At 58.0% G+C, this 17831-nt stretch overlaps 1 protein-coding gene across 3 annotated transcripts in view; it reads right to left on the reverse strand.

Moving 5' to 3' along the window:
* Positions 1-5982: 5982 nt before the first annotated feature.
* Positions 5983-17831, reverse strand: part of FBXO31 (F-box protein 31) — a 46824-nt gene continuing 34975 nt past the window's right edge. For all 3 annotated transcript variants that reach the window (XM_058709156.1, XM_058709154.1, XM_058709155.1), the window contains 4 exons: positions 15979-16088; positions 14773-14926; positions 13082-13482; positions 5983-10368 (listed from right to left, as the gene is read on the reverse strand). In XM_058709156.1, the coding sequence (XP_058565139.1) occupies positions 10146-10368; positions 13082-13482; positions 14773-14926; positions 15979-16088 (888 nt within the window). In that variant the 3' untranslated portion in view covers positions 5983-10145. The remainder of the gene's footprint in view (positions 10369-13081; positions 13483-14772; positions 14927-15978; positions 16089-17831) is intronic.

Raw genomic sequence — 17831 nt, forward strand, 5'->3', positions numbered from 1 at the left:
TAACAGCTTCAAACCAGAAATGCCACAGATGTCCACTCGCAGGAGAAAAGATGAAAGAAACCAGAACACTACACAACGACGAAAACTACACAACCGCAAACCCACAACGGTGTGGAAGAAGCCAGACCCCACAGCATGCAGTGGGCGCACTGCATGTGTCACTGTAGTGACTGCACACGGACGACTGCAATCCGGGAAAGCAAATCCATCACCACACAGCGATCCAAAGCAGTCCTTGCCCACTCTGCCCTGAGTGCTCAAGTCACAGGAGCTTGTTCCCAACTCTGGCCCTGCCTGTGTGTTATCAGGCGGCTCGCCTCACTTCTCCAAGCCTGGGTGTCATCTGTAAAATAGTGAGAGCCATAGAACCAATCCACAGGACGTCGGAGAAGATGAGATTTAAGACCAGACACGGCGTGAGCCTCCCGGGCAGGTCAGCCTGTCGTTACAGAAGTGTGGCGGCTCCCTGTATTTTCCCTTTCCCTACCCACTTAAGGCAGAGCTTGGCTCATTGCCACTGCCTCAGAGGAGAGAAGTCAGACCAGAGAAGCCTGCAGCCACTAAACATTTCTCGGTTTGGCTTTTGTTTCCAAAACCCCCAGGTAGGAGGAGGAGGAGGAACAGAGAGAGACCTCTATGTCCCAGAATCATGGGGTAGTTGTGCAGTGCGGTCACCAACCGAGGATCCCTGGCTGAGAGCATGATGAGTGGGCCTGTGTTCCACCTGCACTGTCCCCTGGGCCCGTCCCCACTCCCGACCTTATATGACCTGCATAGGAGCACACCGAGCTAGCAGGAGCCACCAGACCAGAGGGAACAGTCTGGCCTGGCTTGAAGGAGATGGAGAAGTGCTGGGCCACTGAGGCAGCCATGGCCAGCATCTGTGTGTCTCTTCCTCCCCACCCCCATAGCACCCACATGCCCATGGCTGTCAGCTCCTGTAACTGCCCGGAAATGACACCCAGCCACCAGAGAGTCTCCAGACCCCTGTCTGGGGGCAGGCCAGGAGTGTCAGGATTAATGCCCCTGGGAGCAGCCCTCAGCAGTGACAGGGAACGTGGATAAGTGACAGGGAGCGGGCTTTCGTGCCCGCAGGTGGGACAGCTTGGGGCATGTTGCATACTGCCCCCCAGCTTCCCTGCGGGACCGAACCCCAGTTGCCCACATTGCTGCCCCCCTCCCTTGATGGTGCCCTTTGCAATGCTCCTTGCTTCTCACCTCCCCATACCCTATCCCAGGTCATCTCCCCAATAATATACCTGCAGGTCCTAGCTCAGGACTGGCTTTTGGGGAAATCAGCCAGGACAGGCCCCTCCTGCCACCCCTGTGACCACCCCTTGCAGCCTGGAGGGGCTCTTTCAGATGGTCACGAAGCCTCATGCCGCCTGCATCTGGCACAGAGCCTGGGTCCAGGGCCAGCTGTGCCCTCAGCTGGTGGCAGAGGGGACTCTCCCCAGCCACTCCTGCATGTGGGGAGGTGGGGGGTGGGGGGTGGGGCAGGCTGCAACAGCACGGGGCTAAGTGAGCACCAACAAAGCTTTCCAAACCGACCAGCCCTGGGCAGGTGTAGAACAAGTGAAGGAGGGCGACCACAGCCTTGCCGGGGCTCAGGCAGGAGGAGTGACGCATCTCCAAACACCAGCAGGCACGGTCCACGTTCTTGCACGGTCCCTTGTTCCAAACTGGGTTTCCCAAAGATATGGACCTCCTCTGGTAGTCAGAGAAAAGGGCCTGTCCTCTACTCCAGACGAGGACCTGACCCGCAGTTACAAGCAGGGGTGGGGCCAAGTGGGGATGCCCATGTGACATGACCGAGCTGGCTGCCAAGACAGAGGGCCCAAAGGGGCAGGTCACACGCCCACCCCCGTGGGCAGACAGAACAAGGGAGAGGCCACCCAGCAGGAAGGACACTGTCCTCAGGACCACCAGAGCGCTGCCGCCAGGGCTGTGGCTGGGGTACTGCCACCTCCCACTCCTCTTGGCTTGTCCACGTCCGTATCCTTGAGAACCTTGTGACTACAAAAGCCTGTATTGTTGCTAACCCAGAAGTTGTGATTTTGTTTTGAAGTTTGCTATCACAGGATAACCTTGCCTGACTGACCCATGACAGGCTCAGGAAAGGGGTTCTACAAAGCTAAACCCGTGGGTTGGGTAAAAACAAGATTTAAAAATATTTTTTTCAAACTTTTTAAGTAGGCTTCGCGTCCAGCGCAGAGCCCAACACAGGGCTTGCACTCAGGACCCTGAGATCAAGATTCGGACGCTTAACCGACTGAGCTACCCAGCTACCCCTAAACTTTTTTTTCTTTTTTAAGTAATCTCTACACCCAAAGTGGGGCTCAAACTCACAACTCCAAGATCAACAGTCACACGCTCACGTCCCTCATTAGGAACACTTTGGGGTCTCTTGAAGTAACCCTTCTCAGCCTAGTCTGGGTCAAGGTCATGCCAGGTGCCACAGACTCTTGCAGTATGTGGTGTTAATGGCTCCCTGGAGGCAGAACTCACTTTTTCACTCAGATTGGGGCCCTGCATGTGACCGACCCCACTGGTGGGCATCATTCTGTACAAGTCTGCTGCCCCACATCCTTACCCTTCCTTGTGGGGTCGCAGGCTCCATTGTCACCCCTTACTGTCCCTGCCTCTCCAACCACACCATTCTGGAGCTCTCTCTTCAGTGAGCTGTGTACCCTCAGCACCTTGGTCTCCCTTTCCTTCTCCCTCACCGTGTCCTGCACTCTGCTGAGATGCCACCACCACCACCACCACCATTACTATCATCAGAGTGCCATAAGAGGGACGCAGCCCAAGCCAGACAACCAGGCTCACAGAGTTTGTTCATTACCAGATGCCTGTCACTGTCTCAGCCCAGCACCAAGGACCCATGTCCTAGTGCTTTCCATGAGATCAGAGCGTCCTCTGGGATGGGCTCCACACCAGGTCTCCCCATGCCCATGGCGCTCTGGAAGCCTGCGTCCCAACAGAACTATGGGATGTTGGCAGCAGGGCAGAGGAGCTCCATGGTGATAAGGGCCATCTACCTGGGCTCCGTAGCCTCTGTCCCCATCCCACGTCTTGGAAGGAGCCTGAGGAGACAACAGGAATTGGGTCTAGGTACTCACTGGCCTCTGGTCCACAGGGGTGCCCAGCAGCAGCTCTCTGAATGACAATCTGCAGAGGGGCTGACCTGCCCATCCCCTGCAGGCTTAGGGCTCCCTGGCGGAGATGACAGCATCCCTGAGCCAGTGTCTGGGCACCTGCTGTCCACAGAGTGGTCACGGCGCTCTGCTGAGGTGGGCCCCAGGGCCGAGTCACTAACAGGTGGGACTCCCGAGACCGCATTCGGCCCAGCAGCACACCCAGACGACAAATCAGATCTACTTCCCAGGCCAGGCCTGTTCTAACCCAAATCCCCACGGCAGCCTCCTGCGCAATGCCTCCCACCTCCACCAGCGGTCCCTTCTCAGCTTGGCAGCCAGGGCTCCTGGGGGCTCTGAGTGCAAGACCCAGGCCTCCCTCTGCCCCTGGGACACCACGTGACCTGTGCCTGTGTGAAGGCAAGCACGCGCACGTGCATAGAGACACAGACCCACACGTAATGCACACGGTGTTATCTATGGTATTCAAAGGTCACGGGGAGTATTAGCAAAGAGTCTAAGAAGGCTCCTTGAAGGCAGATGGTGAAAGAAGCCAGACTGGCACCTGCGTGCTGTGGCTCTATTCTGGAAACTTGACGTTCTGAGAAAGGCAGAGCCACGGGATGCAGGCCAACCAGCGACCGCGGCTTGGAAAGGGGAGTAGGACTCTATCCCGATCGTGGTGCTTGTTCACAGCTGCGTGCACATGCTAAACATTCACATAAATCACAACGAACCTAACCAAGAAAAGGAAAAAGGACAGCTCAACCATCAGTCACCAAAGAGCGAGGGACAGCTATTTGTTAAAAACACGTTCTTCTGAGCCCTCCTCCCAAAAGATACTGGGAAAGGAGATAGTTGTTACGCAGCATGGAGGACAGCCACGGAAGAGGTGTGCTGCATGCAGCACCAGAACCCTTAGCGGGGTTGGGAAGCTATGGATGCTCAAACCCTCTCCCCAGAGGCCGCGGTTCAGCATCCCGGGGCTGGGCAGGCATCTCCCTCCCTAAACTCCTGGTGGTGCTCAGCTGCACACCCGGCCACCCCACGGGCCCAACGGCAGGCAGCACTACTGCCGACAATGGCCCTCGCCTTCTCCCGACCACCAGGGGCCAGGACAAGGGTGCCAGGGACGGTAGCACCGGTACCGGGAGAAACCAAAACTCCAGAGCACCAGAGACCCAGCTCCCGGGCCCCTGCCGACGTCCCTCCCGGGTCGAGGGAGACGGGTGAGGACACAGCACTTCACCCACAGACTAGGCCCTACAGGTACAGGGCCAGGCATCACCCAAGCCAGGCACCACAGTCCATATGCCTGCTTCCGTGTTGGCCTTGACACTCCACCGCACAGGGGATAGACCACACTCTGATAGGGTACCCCCGAGTGTCCAAGGGAGGCCCCCAGGCCCGTTTGGGGGACCATCTTGTGCTGTGACCTGTGCAGGCCTGAGACCCTGCCGCTCGTTCACTGCTGTGTCTACAACGTTCAGCACCACGTGTGGAGCATGGAGGTGCAGGTACTGACCCCATGGTTCCCCACAAGGTGACGACCCACAGGAGACACCGGCCATGTCTGCAGACATTTGGGGTTGTCATGATGGGGAGATCAGGGAGGATGTTCAATGCCCTACAGCATCGGATGGCCCCAGCACAGAACCCCATGCCCCCACACATGGGAGACTGAGCACCCAGCCGGCTCCAAACAAGCAGCTAGGGCTTGGGGACAGAACAGCCCTAGGAGTCAGGAGGTGCTGAGCCAGCAGTGGGACTGGTCCCCATAAAGATCTTGGGTCTGTGGCTGGGTCACTGCAGGACAGCAAGACCATCTGGAGACCATCTGGAGACCATCTGGGAAGGGAAGGCTGGGTCTGCTTCTGAGACCTCCCTCTAGGGCCCCCCAACATATGAGGGCAGTCCACTACCTCCTTCCCTCTGGTTCTGCTGCCCAAGAAACACCTGTTCCTCCCAGAGCTGGACATCCACACAAGGGCCTATGGGTGGAGGAAGGGGCTGCAGGTGCTGCCCTCCACGTGTGCAGAGCATCTGGCCCCTGCAGCCCTGTTTCCAAAAACCAGGTGCTGGGAAGACAGCCTTCCAGCACTCATGGATTTTCAAGTCATGCTGGCTGGTGTCACACATGCATGCAGCCACCCTAAATCCCTCAGCAGAGGCCAGGCTACAGAGGGCCCCAGGAGGGAGCACAGGGAGATACATGACACACACACGGTGCTTGGCCAGGGCCCTGCCAGCCACAGCCTCCTGCGGGGGAAGGACCAGCCAGCCCTCCTCCAGGGGACCAGTGGGCCTAAGCCAGTGCCCAGATAGAGGAGGGGAGTGCTCCTGCCCGAGTGGGAACAGAAGGTTCTTGTACTTCCTGTATTAAATTCTTGCACTGTTCACAAAATAACTTTCACAAACAGAAAAAACAAACCCGAAAATGAGATCCTCAGCTGTGTGCCCACCACAGAGCACAGCCCCAGCCCTCTTCTATTCAGCCAATCTTATCCTGTTCTCAGAAAAAGCAAACTCTTTTTGAATTTAGTCTAAGAAAATCCCACAGTGGCCCCCACTCCTTCTAGGCCACCGCTCGGGGATGGGGCCACATATCAAGCCAAGGTCAGGAGGGATCCAGAGACCTACCGTGGTCTGGGTTCCAAGGGATCACTTACCGCTTCATTCCACGACAGAGAAACCAAAACTCAGTCAAGTCCTGATGTGAGAGGCTCCCAGAGGGCCCCCCAACCCCGCCAGGATCCAGCCCCCTCCTTTGGCTGTCAGCCCCCCACCTCATATTGTTTATGGCTCTGGATCACATCCCAAAAGAAACAATTACAAAGCACACAACAAGGTTTCAAAAACTGGTTTATGGAGAAACAGCCCCACAAGGTCCCATCCGGTGACGACGCTGGGCGCAGGCTCACGGCAGCGGCTCCTCGGGGCGTGGCCCTGCATGGCCCCTGCTCCAGCCCACCCTACACCAGAGCAGATGCCTGGGGGGCGGGGGGGAAACAGCGACTCCCCACACCTCACCTGTGGCTGTCAGGGTGTGGGACTTCAAGACCAAGCAGCATAAATGTGCTTCTTCTCCAAGTAGGCTATGTGATCTCAAATAACAACCAAAAGTAAAATCAGACTAAAAAAGCACGGGTTCGGAGCCCTTCCTAGGTTTGGTTGGTCTCCCTGTGAGCACACAAAGGACCAAGCCTCGGTGCTGCCGCGGGTCGCCCATGCCACCAAGCACTCGGTACTTTGGCACTGTCTCGTCCCTGTGCACAGCTTCGGGCAAACCAACAGCGTCATGGCTTTCTCTACTCACTCAACGCTTCTGAGAACGTGTAGCCAGGTGACATTCCGGATCTCCCAAACATAAAGACAGGGACGTCAGCGTATGTTAGCACTGGGATTGGCCACGGACTGGGGCATGCTAGCCTCAAGCCAGGGAGGACTGCACGAGAACATTCCCATAAGCATTCCTAGCACTTGGAGCACGAAGGCAGAAGACGGGGTGAAAGGTTCTCACACTGCAGGACAGCCTCCTCAAAGCACTGAGTCTACACGGGGCGCTCGTCCTCAACACAGCAGACACCGTGGGCACGAGGGGCTCAGAAATCCCAGGAATCCGGTGACTGAGTTGGCCAAGTAAAGGGACTGGACAGGTTCTTCTGCATCATCGCTCACGAGCCCGACAAGGTGACCACACCTCAGCAGGGCGAGACACCCAGACAGCCCACAGATGGAAATCCATCCCCGAACATGGCAGCCGTCGAGCACAGAGGATCAGCTGGCTGACGGAGGGGCCTTGCCCGACTGCGCCCCAGCAGTAAACCACGCCAGGTTCTCAGGGAAGGAGGAAGTCTGCCGTGGCGGCTCCGGCTCGAAGTCTGTTCCACATGAAGTGGGAACGCAGGCCCGGCCTGCTCCTAACCGTAGGCCACCGTGGCAGCCCTCCCACCCTCCGCCTTGGCCAGAAGGAAGGCCAGGGGTACAGGCACCCACCCAAGCCGCCTGGATCAGGACAAGAGGGGAGGGAGGGAAGGAGGGAGCGGTGGGTGGCTGTGACCCTGAGCAACAGCCACAGGGAGCCAGCTGCCCAGACAGAGGGACCGAGGGGTGAGGCCAGGAAGCGAGGCCCCGTCTGGACCGTGGGAGGGAGGATTCTGGAACTCCCGCCACACAAGGCCTCCAAATCTGCTCCCCAGCAGCAGACACTGCAGGTCTAAGCTGGGCGGGCCAGCGTAACCAGAGAGACCGCCAGGCCCGATTCGCACAGGCAAGAAATCAAGGCCATTTGCAGCAGCCTTATGCAGGGAGCCTTCAGCCCCAACACAGAGGAATCCAAAGACTCACATCTGAAACTTCCAATCACGTGCTTCCGGGTCAAGTCCAGAACAGCACATGCCCAGGTGTGCACAGACACACCTGAGGCTCCTGCCGCCATAAAGCACAACAGACGTCCCCGGTGTCACGGCAGCTCGGTGGCGAGTAAAGGTGACATCAACCGGGGGAAAACGTCCAAAGACCAACCCGGATCCACCTGCCACCTTCCCCCAGTCAAGCTCCACAAGGGCGTAGACAGCCCCTGAATTGGGCCATTCAGGTTCCTTTTTGGGACCTGCTTTATCAAAACCCCAGCTGCCCTTAGGCTTCCAACCACAACTTCAGCCTTGTTGAATCCTCACCTGCAACAAATTAACGGGCTGGAAGCCGCCCTGACGAGTGGGGTGCGCACTCTGCCGGAAGGGGCGCCTGCTGGGACTGGTTTGCACGGACCCTGCACACTCACCTACAAACTGGAAACCAGAACCGGCCACGGAAACGCCAAGTGGGAAACAACACGTACTCTGGGCTCCCGGCTGCGCAGGTGACACACTCTCACCGTCCACCGCCACGGACCCCGCCTGGCATTACCCAGGCCGCTGCCCACCCTTTGGCCCCACAGGCCCCCGTCTGACACCAGAGACGGGACGATGCGAATGCAGCCAACAGCCACTGCCAGTGGAAACCACGTAAAAAGGCCCACGCTCCAGAGGCAGGTCCCACAGTCTGGGTTTGAGACTGGTTTTTCATCAGAAAGGTTCATCTTCGATCCAAATGGGTTTCAAGGATGAGGGGAGGCCCAGGTGGAAAAGCCTCAGAATGAGCCTCCCAGCGAGCCCCAGGCTCGGGCAAAGTGGAACACACAGCGGCCACACACCCAGCGGGCCTTGCCCCGTTCTGCCCGAGGCTTCGCGGACGTCGTTACTGCCATGCGGGAGCAGCCACAAGGGGCAGGGATGGGAACGCTTGGAGGCTTGCTTGGTCCTGCGGAAGACACGAGCACAGACCACGCCTCAGCCTGACTCCAACTCCAGGTCCTACCAGAAGCATGTGAGGGGCGAGCTCGGCATCTCCGACAGCCGGCCAGGAGGGACCCCCCTCCCCCCCCCCGCCTTCTCCACTTGCCTCCTTCCTGCGTCAGAGTCTGGACAGAACCTCCTAGAAAGTCTGCCTTTTAGGGGCCGTGCCCCAGAGCTTATCAATTCTATGATTCTGGGAAGCAAAGGAAGTTCAAAGTTGCCAAATGTACTGAAGCTACAGCAATAGGGATTTTTATTTAAAAAAAAAAAAAAAAAAAAAAAACCAGGCCAGTCAGGGAGAAATTTGTGAGGAAAACAGGACATGTTTCATGGGACATCTCGGGTTGGTCTCTACATGAAGGCACCACAAAGCTGCCCCCTTCCCTGGGGTCCCTTGCCCCCAGCACAAGGGCTCAGCACAGTCCACCCAGCAGGGACGAGCCACAGACAGGGGGACGAAGTCTGCCCCCCGCCCCGGTGGAGCGCCTGCCATGGAAGGGGAGCACGGAGCAGGGGCTACTTCTTGGGGGTCTACGTGCATTCAGGGCTCTGTTCTTCAGGAGACACTAAGATCAGCAGAGACCTTACAACAGTGGGTCCCCAAACGCAGGTGTCCATGGACACGGGCACACCACCGGCAGAAGCGTCCGTGCTCAGGGTCTCCACACTGGAGGATCCCGAGATGCCCTGGTCTCCAAAGTGCATCCCACATGTATGGGTGACTTTTCTAGAAAGCTGCCCTGTTACCCCCAAAGGGGCTCCAAAGTCATCTTGTGCAACCACTCTGCTGCTTTAACACTTCCGAGAACAGCACCTGTGTATACTAAGCAAATGGGAAAAGGCAGGGCTGGTTCAGATGTGGCCCTGCAGAATTCTGAAGAAGGTTCTGGGACAAGTGGCTCAGCTCAGGGTTCTGACACCAGAGCATGTGCAGGAGGTGGATGGGGGGGGTGGTGTGCAAACAAATGCCCTGCCTCGAATTGGCTGCAGCAAAGGTCTTGATTCTAAAGCTGGAGAGAGGCCAGGGCCTCCAAGCTGCCCAAAGGCCCACCATGACGTTTCCTACTGACCCGTATCACTAACCCCACTGCGCTGATTCACAAGCCAGTCAGAGGTGAAATGCTTCTGTCCAAAATCCAAGCAGGTTAGTAAAGACACAGGAATTCAGTCCAGGGTCCTGGCCTGATACACCCGACCCCCTGGAGCTCCCTCACTGCACACTGTGCCCCACCCAGGCTGTAGAACGCTCACCTCACAGAGGCCCTTGCCCCAGACCCTTGCCAGACCGCAGCCACGGTCACTCGCCTCACGCGTGATCCCGATCGTTAGCCCCCAGGGTCGCTCTGCCTGACCCAAAAAACGTTCAGCAGGCCAAGGACAAACCCAGTTTCTCCAGCTGAGTTGTTCACAAAACTGTGCAGCCAGCCCTCTCCATCAGTTCTGTCCTGGGTCATTATTTCTGTGAGACAAGCTCAGTCAGCCTTCCCATGAGCCACTGACGAGGACACGGGCATACGTCGCACACTCTGTACAGAGTTTTGGGGTGGCTGGGCCGAGACTCCTACGAGGTGGGTGTTCTGGTCAGAAGGCCAAATCTCCAAAGTGCATGCTGCTTCCTGTCCCGGGCGGCAGGGTCCGGGGCCCCGGGAGCCGCCCCACAGGAAGTGGCCCGTCAGGAGGTCAGGGACTGGATGTTCTTCAGCATCTCCTCGAAAGCCTGTGGGGACGGCGCCTCTGCGTTCCGGAAGGTGGCCCGCACCCTGCTGTACAGGCTGAAGGATTTCAGCTCCAGCCAGATGAACCCGAAGCGGTCCTCGTCGAACAGGATAAAGACTCCAGGAGTGCGCTCAGGGCTGGTGAAGCCGTGGCCGGCGATGAGGCCCGTGCCGTAAAAACTGAACAAAGACAAGAGGAAAAGTGCATGGGGAGGGAATGAGAGGGACCCAGAAGGAGTGCACCGGGCCCCAGTCCTACCCTGTCCGCCTGGGCTGTTGCAACGCCCGCCCCCCGCGCCCCTGCCAGCCCCTCCTCCCGCCAGCAGGAAGCCGCAGGCCTCAAGGCCCACGAGAGCCCGTCCTGCCCGGACCACCTAGCAACCCTAACTGCCCAATGCACCAAAGCACGGGCCGACAGTTGGGCTCACCCGGCTAAAGGAAGAGGGTCTCCAGCAGCCCCAACCATGTACCGCTGTCCCAAAGGACACCTTCACAAAGCTGGCCCAGGTAACCAGCCTTAATTCCAGGGATGCTTATGTTAGCACATCAACGATTCAAATACAATAAAGACTTACTGTCACGAACCCAGCAGGCAGAACTTCCAGATTTCCATAAGGCCAAGTTTCAAGTTTCAAGACCAGGGTCAGACTAAGCTACGTTTACGTCTTTCTTGCCAAGAATTTGGGGCTCCTACAGATAGGTAATAGGGATGGGGGCTGGGCCCATCTCCTGGGACCCCCACCTCCACCCACCACACCAAGGCTCCCCTGGGCAGGAGAGGAGAGCAGGCCTGTGCCTGAGGGTGTGCACAGGAGGGTGTTTGGGGAAAACCTCACATGGGAAAACAGCACCAGAGGCCACAGGGAGGCCAGGTCCTGAATTGGTGCGGCGGCAAGGCCTCGCAGACACAGAACCGAACAGGAGGGACCGCAGCACACCCCTCCCAGGTCACAGAGCCCAATATTCAGCAGGTCCTGCGTGTCCACCGCAGGGCTGGCCTCAGAGCGCCCTGGGGAGCCATGGCTGAGCCACAAAACACTACGAGTTTTCCATTTCCTAAGGACAGCAGAGCCCTATTCCATGACCTTTGATAAATTCACATCAGTCAAAATCCTACCGGAACGCGATTTGCATGTCTCCTCCAGGAAAACCCAAATTCAGCCACTTTGGTGACAACTGAGCAGCATGAAGAAATGGAATTGATTTTCCCAGTGGGAGACAACAGAACACACGCTGATCTCTGCTCAGGTTCCTGGCGCCGGGCTCCTAAAACCCACGTAAATTCCGAGGGGATAAGAACACTAGGAGGTGACTCAGGTGGCTCCCGGATGGCAGGCAGGTGGATCAGAAGCCTGGAATCCTCGGCTGCTCCGCGATCGCCCAGAGAGGGGAGAGGGCTACAAACGGAGCTAATGACCGACCAGGCCTACGGGAGGAAACCTCCAGAACAACCCACAGTATGGGGTTCAGGGAGCTCCCAGGTGGGGGAACACGTCCACCCCAGTCCCAGGGCGGGTCAGGGTCCCACGCATCTCGTCATGTGGCTGTCCATCTATGTCCTTTGTCACCGCCTTCAGCAAGATGGTGAATGTAGTGTTTCCCTGACTTCCGTGAGCCGCCCCAGCACATTCATTGAACATGAGGAGGGGGTCGCGGAATCCCCGACCTATACAGCTGGCTGGTCGGAAGCACAGAGACAAACTGGACTGGTAACAGGCGGCTGAGGGGGCGGGACAGTCTTGCAGGGTCTGACATCATCCTGGGTGCACAGTGTCAGGACCCAGTGGCGTGGCAGACACCGGGCTGGCATCATGGAGAATCGCTTGCAGGTGTGGGGCACTGGGCGCTCAGAGCCAATTTAGCCGCCCAGCCCATGCAGACACTTCAGTCCTCCTCGGGGAGCTCAGTGCCCTGCCCACACTCTAGTGGGCATGTGAAGTGCCAGTCACAGGGCCCAGGGGTCAAGGCAACAGACCTCTGCACATAACTGGACGCATGTGGAAGCCAAGCGGCTATGATGCCACGGGACAGGTCATTCCCTCAACACGTCCCCTAGGGCGACGGTCCAGGAGAACTTCCTGCAATGATGGAACATTCTAGACCTGCAGAGCCCAACACACCCGTGGCTGCCGGCTGGGGATGCGGCCAGTGTGACTGAGGACCCGAGTCTGTCCTTTTAGGTCATCTCAGCTCCAGCAGCCCTGGAGGTTAGGGCTGGGGTGAGGGTCTCCTCATGTGTCCTCCAGGGCTGGGCCCCGGGCGGATGAAGGGAGAGGCCTGAGACAAAACCCTAAGAACATGAGTCAAGAAGCAGGATGCCGGCCCTGCGTCAGGGACCTCCCAGCCTCTGTGGGGAGGACAGTGCACCACCAGCCCCTTACACATGCTTTCTGAGTTGGGAGGGAACCCACAGGAAGAAATGAAGGACTGACGCTGGAGTATGTTCATCAGGAGACGGAGGGAGACCCCCAACAAGCCTCACCGGCAAGGACACCAGGTGAACTCAAGCCGGCTTCTAGGGACACAGGTTGGGGAGGGCCCCCTCCTCACCGGCTACCTTCACCACCGCCGGTAGACTCACCTGTCTACCCTTCCCCTGACTGACTGTGCAACGGCAGGCATCTGAGAGGAGGCCTCACGCCCGGCGGTTCTAATAAGCCCCCTTTGAGGCTCCCCAGGGGTGAGAGGTCAGAAGCCCCCGAAGTCTGAGATGTGGCCGTGCAGCCCAGGGAAGGACGCTGCCCACTCGGGCCCGAGCTGGAACCCAGAGAGAGTTGTCGGAGGTTCCCCGCCCGGTGCAGCGAGCCCTGCGCTGGCCCCACAGCCCGCGTCCACGCTGGCTGGGCAGGGGGGCTCTCCGGAAGGCCTGTCGCGGCCGCCCTGGCATCCTTACCACATCCTGCAGGTGCGGGGGTAGTCCTCGTTCCGCGAGCTCACGCCCACAGGCAACACGAACGGCTGCCCCTGCCCGGACTGGGCCGGCTGCTCGGGTGCAGGCGCCGCTGCGGCCGCGGCCTCTCCGTCCACGGGCCCCCCGCCCTTCTCGGCAGGCAGCTCCACGCTGGGCTGGGCAGGGCCCCGCTGGGGCTCGCGGGGGCTCTGCGGGGCGCGGCCCTCGCCATCCTCGGCCCCGTCCTCCTGCTGCTGCTGCTCCTGGCGCACCTGCTCCCGAACCTCCAGGACGATGCGGGACAGCTCGTTGAAGCTGCGGAGGCTCTCCACGTCGGGCAGCTGGATGCGGTGCATGAGGTCGATCTCCACCGTCTGCTGCCCAGCAGGGATGTTGGGGTCACCCTGAGGAGCGAGCAGGCGGCCGTCAGCGGGGCTCAGAGACCGGCACAGACACGCTGCACGGTTTCCAGCTCAGAGCACAGCACGCCTCTGGCCAAAGGAGCTCACTCCAGCATTCCCACTGACTTAGCAGCAACTCCTTATGAAGTAAGAACGTCTTAGATGCCCGTAAAAACTAAGTGCCTACGGCAGGCAACCCATCTGTGAAGGGGTCTTTGAAAACACGGACCTGACAGCATCCGAGTGACCTTGTGAGGTGCACAGGCCCCTGGCACAGTGGCTCATGTGTGCTTGAGACCTCCAGGTGTAAAAACCTTCCCAGTCTGGAGGGGCTAAGACTGGGGCTTAGATGGGGCACCTGGGTGGCTCAGTTGGTTAAGCATCTCTTGATTTCCGCTCGAGTCACAATCTCACGGTCGTGAGATCAAGCCCCACATTGGGCACCATGCTCAGAGTAGAGCCTGCTTAAGAGTCTCCTTTCTCTGCCTCTGACCATCTCCCTCTCTAAACAGAAGAAAATAAGATAAGATAAAAAAAAAACTGGGGCTTAGAGAAGTGCACAGACCCTCCTGGCCTGAGCGCCAGCCCAGATCTGTCTGCCCGGGACGCAAACGCTCCTGAGCCTGAACCCAGGAGCTCCTCCAGGCCCTGCAGCTCCGCACGGGACCCCAGGGCTGCGCTCTGCTCACGAGGAGCCTTCCCAGAGCACAGGGGCCCTGGCCGACCAGGATTCAAGAAGAAGGCTTTGTGAGAACTAGGAAGAGGCATTCCTCCCCGGGACGCTTCGGTGCACCTGCCAGAAAGGCGCCCTGGCTATGCAAATGACAGGTGAGCACGGTGTGACCGGTGTCGATGAGGCAGGGACAGGGGGCTGATTTGTTTAAGACCCGCCCCCCGCCACCTTCAGCTCAACAATCCTCCGACTGTGTGCAGCAGCTGCTGAGGTCAGGACGGGCAGTGGGAGCCCGTGTAATAACGCAGGGGGCTCCGATGTGGCAGCACCCTACCGTCACCTGGGGAACTCCTGGAGCCACGCACCCAGGTCGCCCTCCATGGATGAGAATCTCTAGGGCCCGACATCAGTGTTTTCTCAACATCTCCAGGGACTCTGGCGTGTGGCCAGGACCGGGTGGCGTGGGGTAAGGCCGCCTGAGAAACGCTCCCAATCCCCTAGAGGTCTTATGAAATGCAAATCCTGCTTCAGTGGGTCTGGCTAGGCCTGACAATCTGCATCCCCGGCAAAGCCACGGCTCCAGGGCCCACTGTGAGTAGCCAGGGTGGTGCCAGACTCACCGTGATCTTCGTGCCCCTGGCCCGCTTCCCGTGGAAGCTGAGCATGACGATCTCTAGGCCGTGGCTGCCATAGGTGCCTTTGAAGAGGCCGGGTCTGATGAGATCGTCCGGGTGGCTGGGCGGGAGGTAGATGCGGCGGTACGTCAGGCAGTTGCTGCGGGGGGAACAGGTGGCTTGAGAGCAGTTCGGGTGGGGGGACGGGGAGGCAGAGTACAGAGCTCACGCACCTCCCTGCCTGGTGACGGAGGGCCGGCAGGGCAGGGCGGCCCGGTACAGCCCGGTTAGGGTCCTCCCCGGGCCAGTGGGGGGCAGGAGGCACGCCGCGTTCCCGAGCCACAGTCGTCGCCCCCTCAAAACACAAGCAGGGCACACGTCACACCTCATCGGATTCTACCGGGGCTTACGCTCTACCGGGCACCGCAGGGCAGCCGTGGTGGGTAGAGCTCTCTGCAGAGGGGGAGGGGATGCCACTCCTGCTCTGTCATCCCGGCACAGGGACCCGAGACTGCGGAGGGGGCGTTCGCTGCACCAGGGGTTGTTTACGTGGGACCCGGGGACAGGGCCCAGGGGCAGAGGCCAAGGCAGGGAGAGCAGCTAAGAGAGGCGGAGGCCTCCCCCAGCAGACGTGCGGAAACGCCCTGAGGCTTTGGCACACGGGCCAGGCTTGTCAGAGCTGCTGGAGGCTGGCGACACAGCAGACAGAAAACAGACACCAAGGTAAGGCACGGTGGGGAGGATAGAAACTGTACTCACAGTACTCCGGGAGAGACTATGCTCACAGTGCCTACCAAGAGAGGGTCTGTATTCACACCACCCACAGAGGGAGCTGCGCTCAGTAACCACGAAGGGGGACTAGGCTCACAGTACCCACAGAGGGAGCTGCACTCAGTGTGCACAGGGACGGAGTGTGCTCAGTACCCACAGAGCAGGGGTGCACTCGGTACCCATGGAGAGGGACTGTGCTCAGTACCCACAGAGCGGGGCTGCACTCACAGCACCCACAGAGAGGGACTGAGCTCAGTACCCACAGAAGGGGACTGCACTCAGTACCCAGAGAGAGGGACTGTACCCAGTACCCACAGAGCAGGGCTGCGCTCACAGTGCCCACGGAGAGGGACCACACTCAGTACCCACAGAGAGGGACTGTACCCAGTACCCATACAGCAGGGCTGCGCTCACAGTGCCCACGGAGGAGGATGCACTTACTCGTACTGACTAGTGTAGATAAACTTCATCAGGATGAGCTCCTGCATGTGCTCGTGGAAAATGTCCTCCAGTGTCCGCCCCCATTCTTCCCTCAGCCACGTGCGGAATTCCTTCCAAGAGAACACGGTCATGAACACCACCATGACTCACACGTAAGGCCATTCCCTGTGGCAATGAGCGGACACATGCAGCATCTTACAGCTTGGGCACGCCTGCACCACAGTCCCACTGGGGTGGACGGGATGGAGATTCGGCTGGCCAGAGACAGCGGCTGCCATACTGTGGTCTCCCGGGACCTGGCCTCCCTCCTGGGGGGTGAGTCACCAATGAAAAGTAAGGGGCTCTGGCCCCCACTTTCCCAAACTTCAGGAAACAAGAGGGACCGTGGGGTCCCTTCAGGCAAGGCTGGGGCCACAGCCCACGTCCGGAGCTCCCAGGCAGCAGCCACGTAAGCCTCGCTTCCGTGGCCACCATGGGATATGGTGTCTAATCCAAGCCTAGTCCTCACGCTTCTGGGCTGCAGGACTCCTGTCGCTAAACCCCGTGCTGGTCACACTGGCTCGAGCTGCTTTCACCAGCTGCCGATGAAGAAGGAGACAGGTGTGGCCAGAGGAGAATGGAGGTGGCTTCATAGCTACGTTATACATTCAAAAAGTTTATTTGCAAGAAGGGAGGTTCTATAAACATGTGTCCTCAAAAGCCAGTAATTCATTGTGGAATCAAACCATGTGAAGGATATTTAATGCTTAATAACTTCATGGTGTGTATTTAACCTAATCCCCAGCTCTGAGTTCTGAACTCAATGTAGCATTTTTAATGACCGTCTAAAATTAGCTTTGCAAACAGAAGCAAGAGAGATTTAACAACAACAACAAAAAAATACAGAAGAGCTATAATCTGTCAGTTGCTTTAACACATCACTGCCTAACCTCGAGCCACAGTGACTGAAGCACACGGCTACTAAACCACAAGCTCAGTATGTACAAATCAACGGGAAGTATCTATATCAGGAGCACAAAACTGGAAAACGAACTCTTACATCCTATTTGCAGCAGCCTCAAACAACACAAGACCTGGGATCACATGTTAGGAAACACGTGTGTGGCCCCTGCTCCGACAACCACAGCACTGAGAGGGTGCGAATGAGCCTCCGTGACTGGGGTGCCTACAGCCGGGAGGACTCAGACCAAGCCAGCAAGATTCTCTCCGAATCCATCTGTAGACTCAGCACCATGACAGTCACAGTCCCACCAGGATTTCTGTAGAAAATGACAAGCCGATTCTGAAATTCATATGGAAATGAAAAGAACCTACAACATCCAAAGCCATCTTTCAAAACAACAGAGTTGGAGGACCTCCACCAGCTCACATTATGACTTAAAGAGAAAACCACAGTGATCAAGATGGTGGTAGGAGCATCGGGACTGACAAAAACATCGATGCAATGAAACGGAGAGCCCGGAAACAGACCCATTTAGCCGGTCAGCTGATTTTTGACAAATATGTCCAAGCCACACAATAGGGGAAAAAAAAGTCTCTTTCACAGATGATGCTCAAACAACTGGACAGCCATGTGGAGAAAAGGAACCACGATCCCGGCCTCACACCACACACAAGAAATAATTCTGGATGGGCCACAGACCCAAACGTAGCATGAAACTACCATGCTTCTGAAAAGAGCGAGAATCTTTGTAACTTAGGGATAGGCAATGTTTTTTGTTTTTTTAAGTTTGTTTTTGAGTGAAACAGAGCATGCGCACACGTGCACACAAGCGGGGGAGGGGCAGAGAGAGAGAGAGAAGGAGATACAGAATCTGAAGCAGGCTCCAGACTCTGAGCCTTCAATGCAGAGT

This window comes from Neofelis nebulosa, chromosome 17, assembly GCF_028018385.1.
Source record: "Neofelis nebulosa isolate mNeoNeb1 chromosome 17, mNeoNeb1.pri, whole genome shotgun sequence".
NCBI classification, from domain to species: domain Eukaryota; kingdom Metazoa; phylum Chordata; class Mammalia; order Carnivora; family Felidae; genus Neofelis; species Neofelis nebulosa.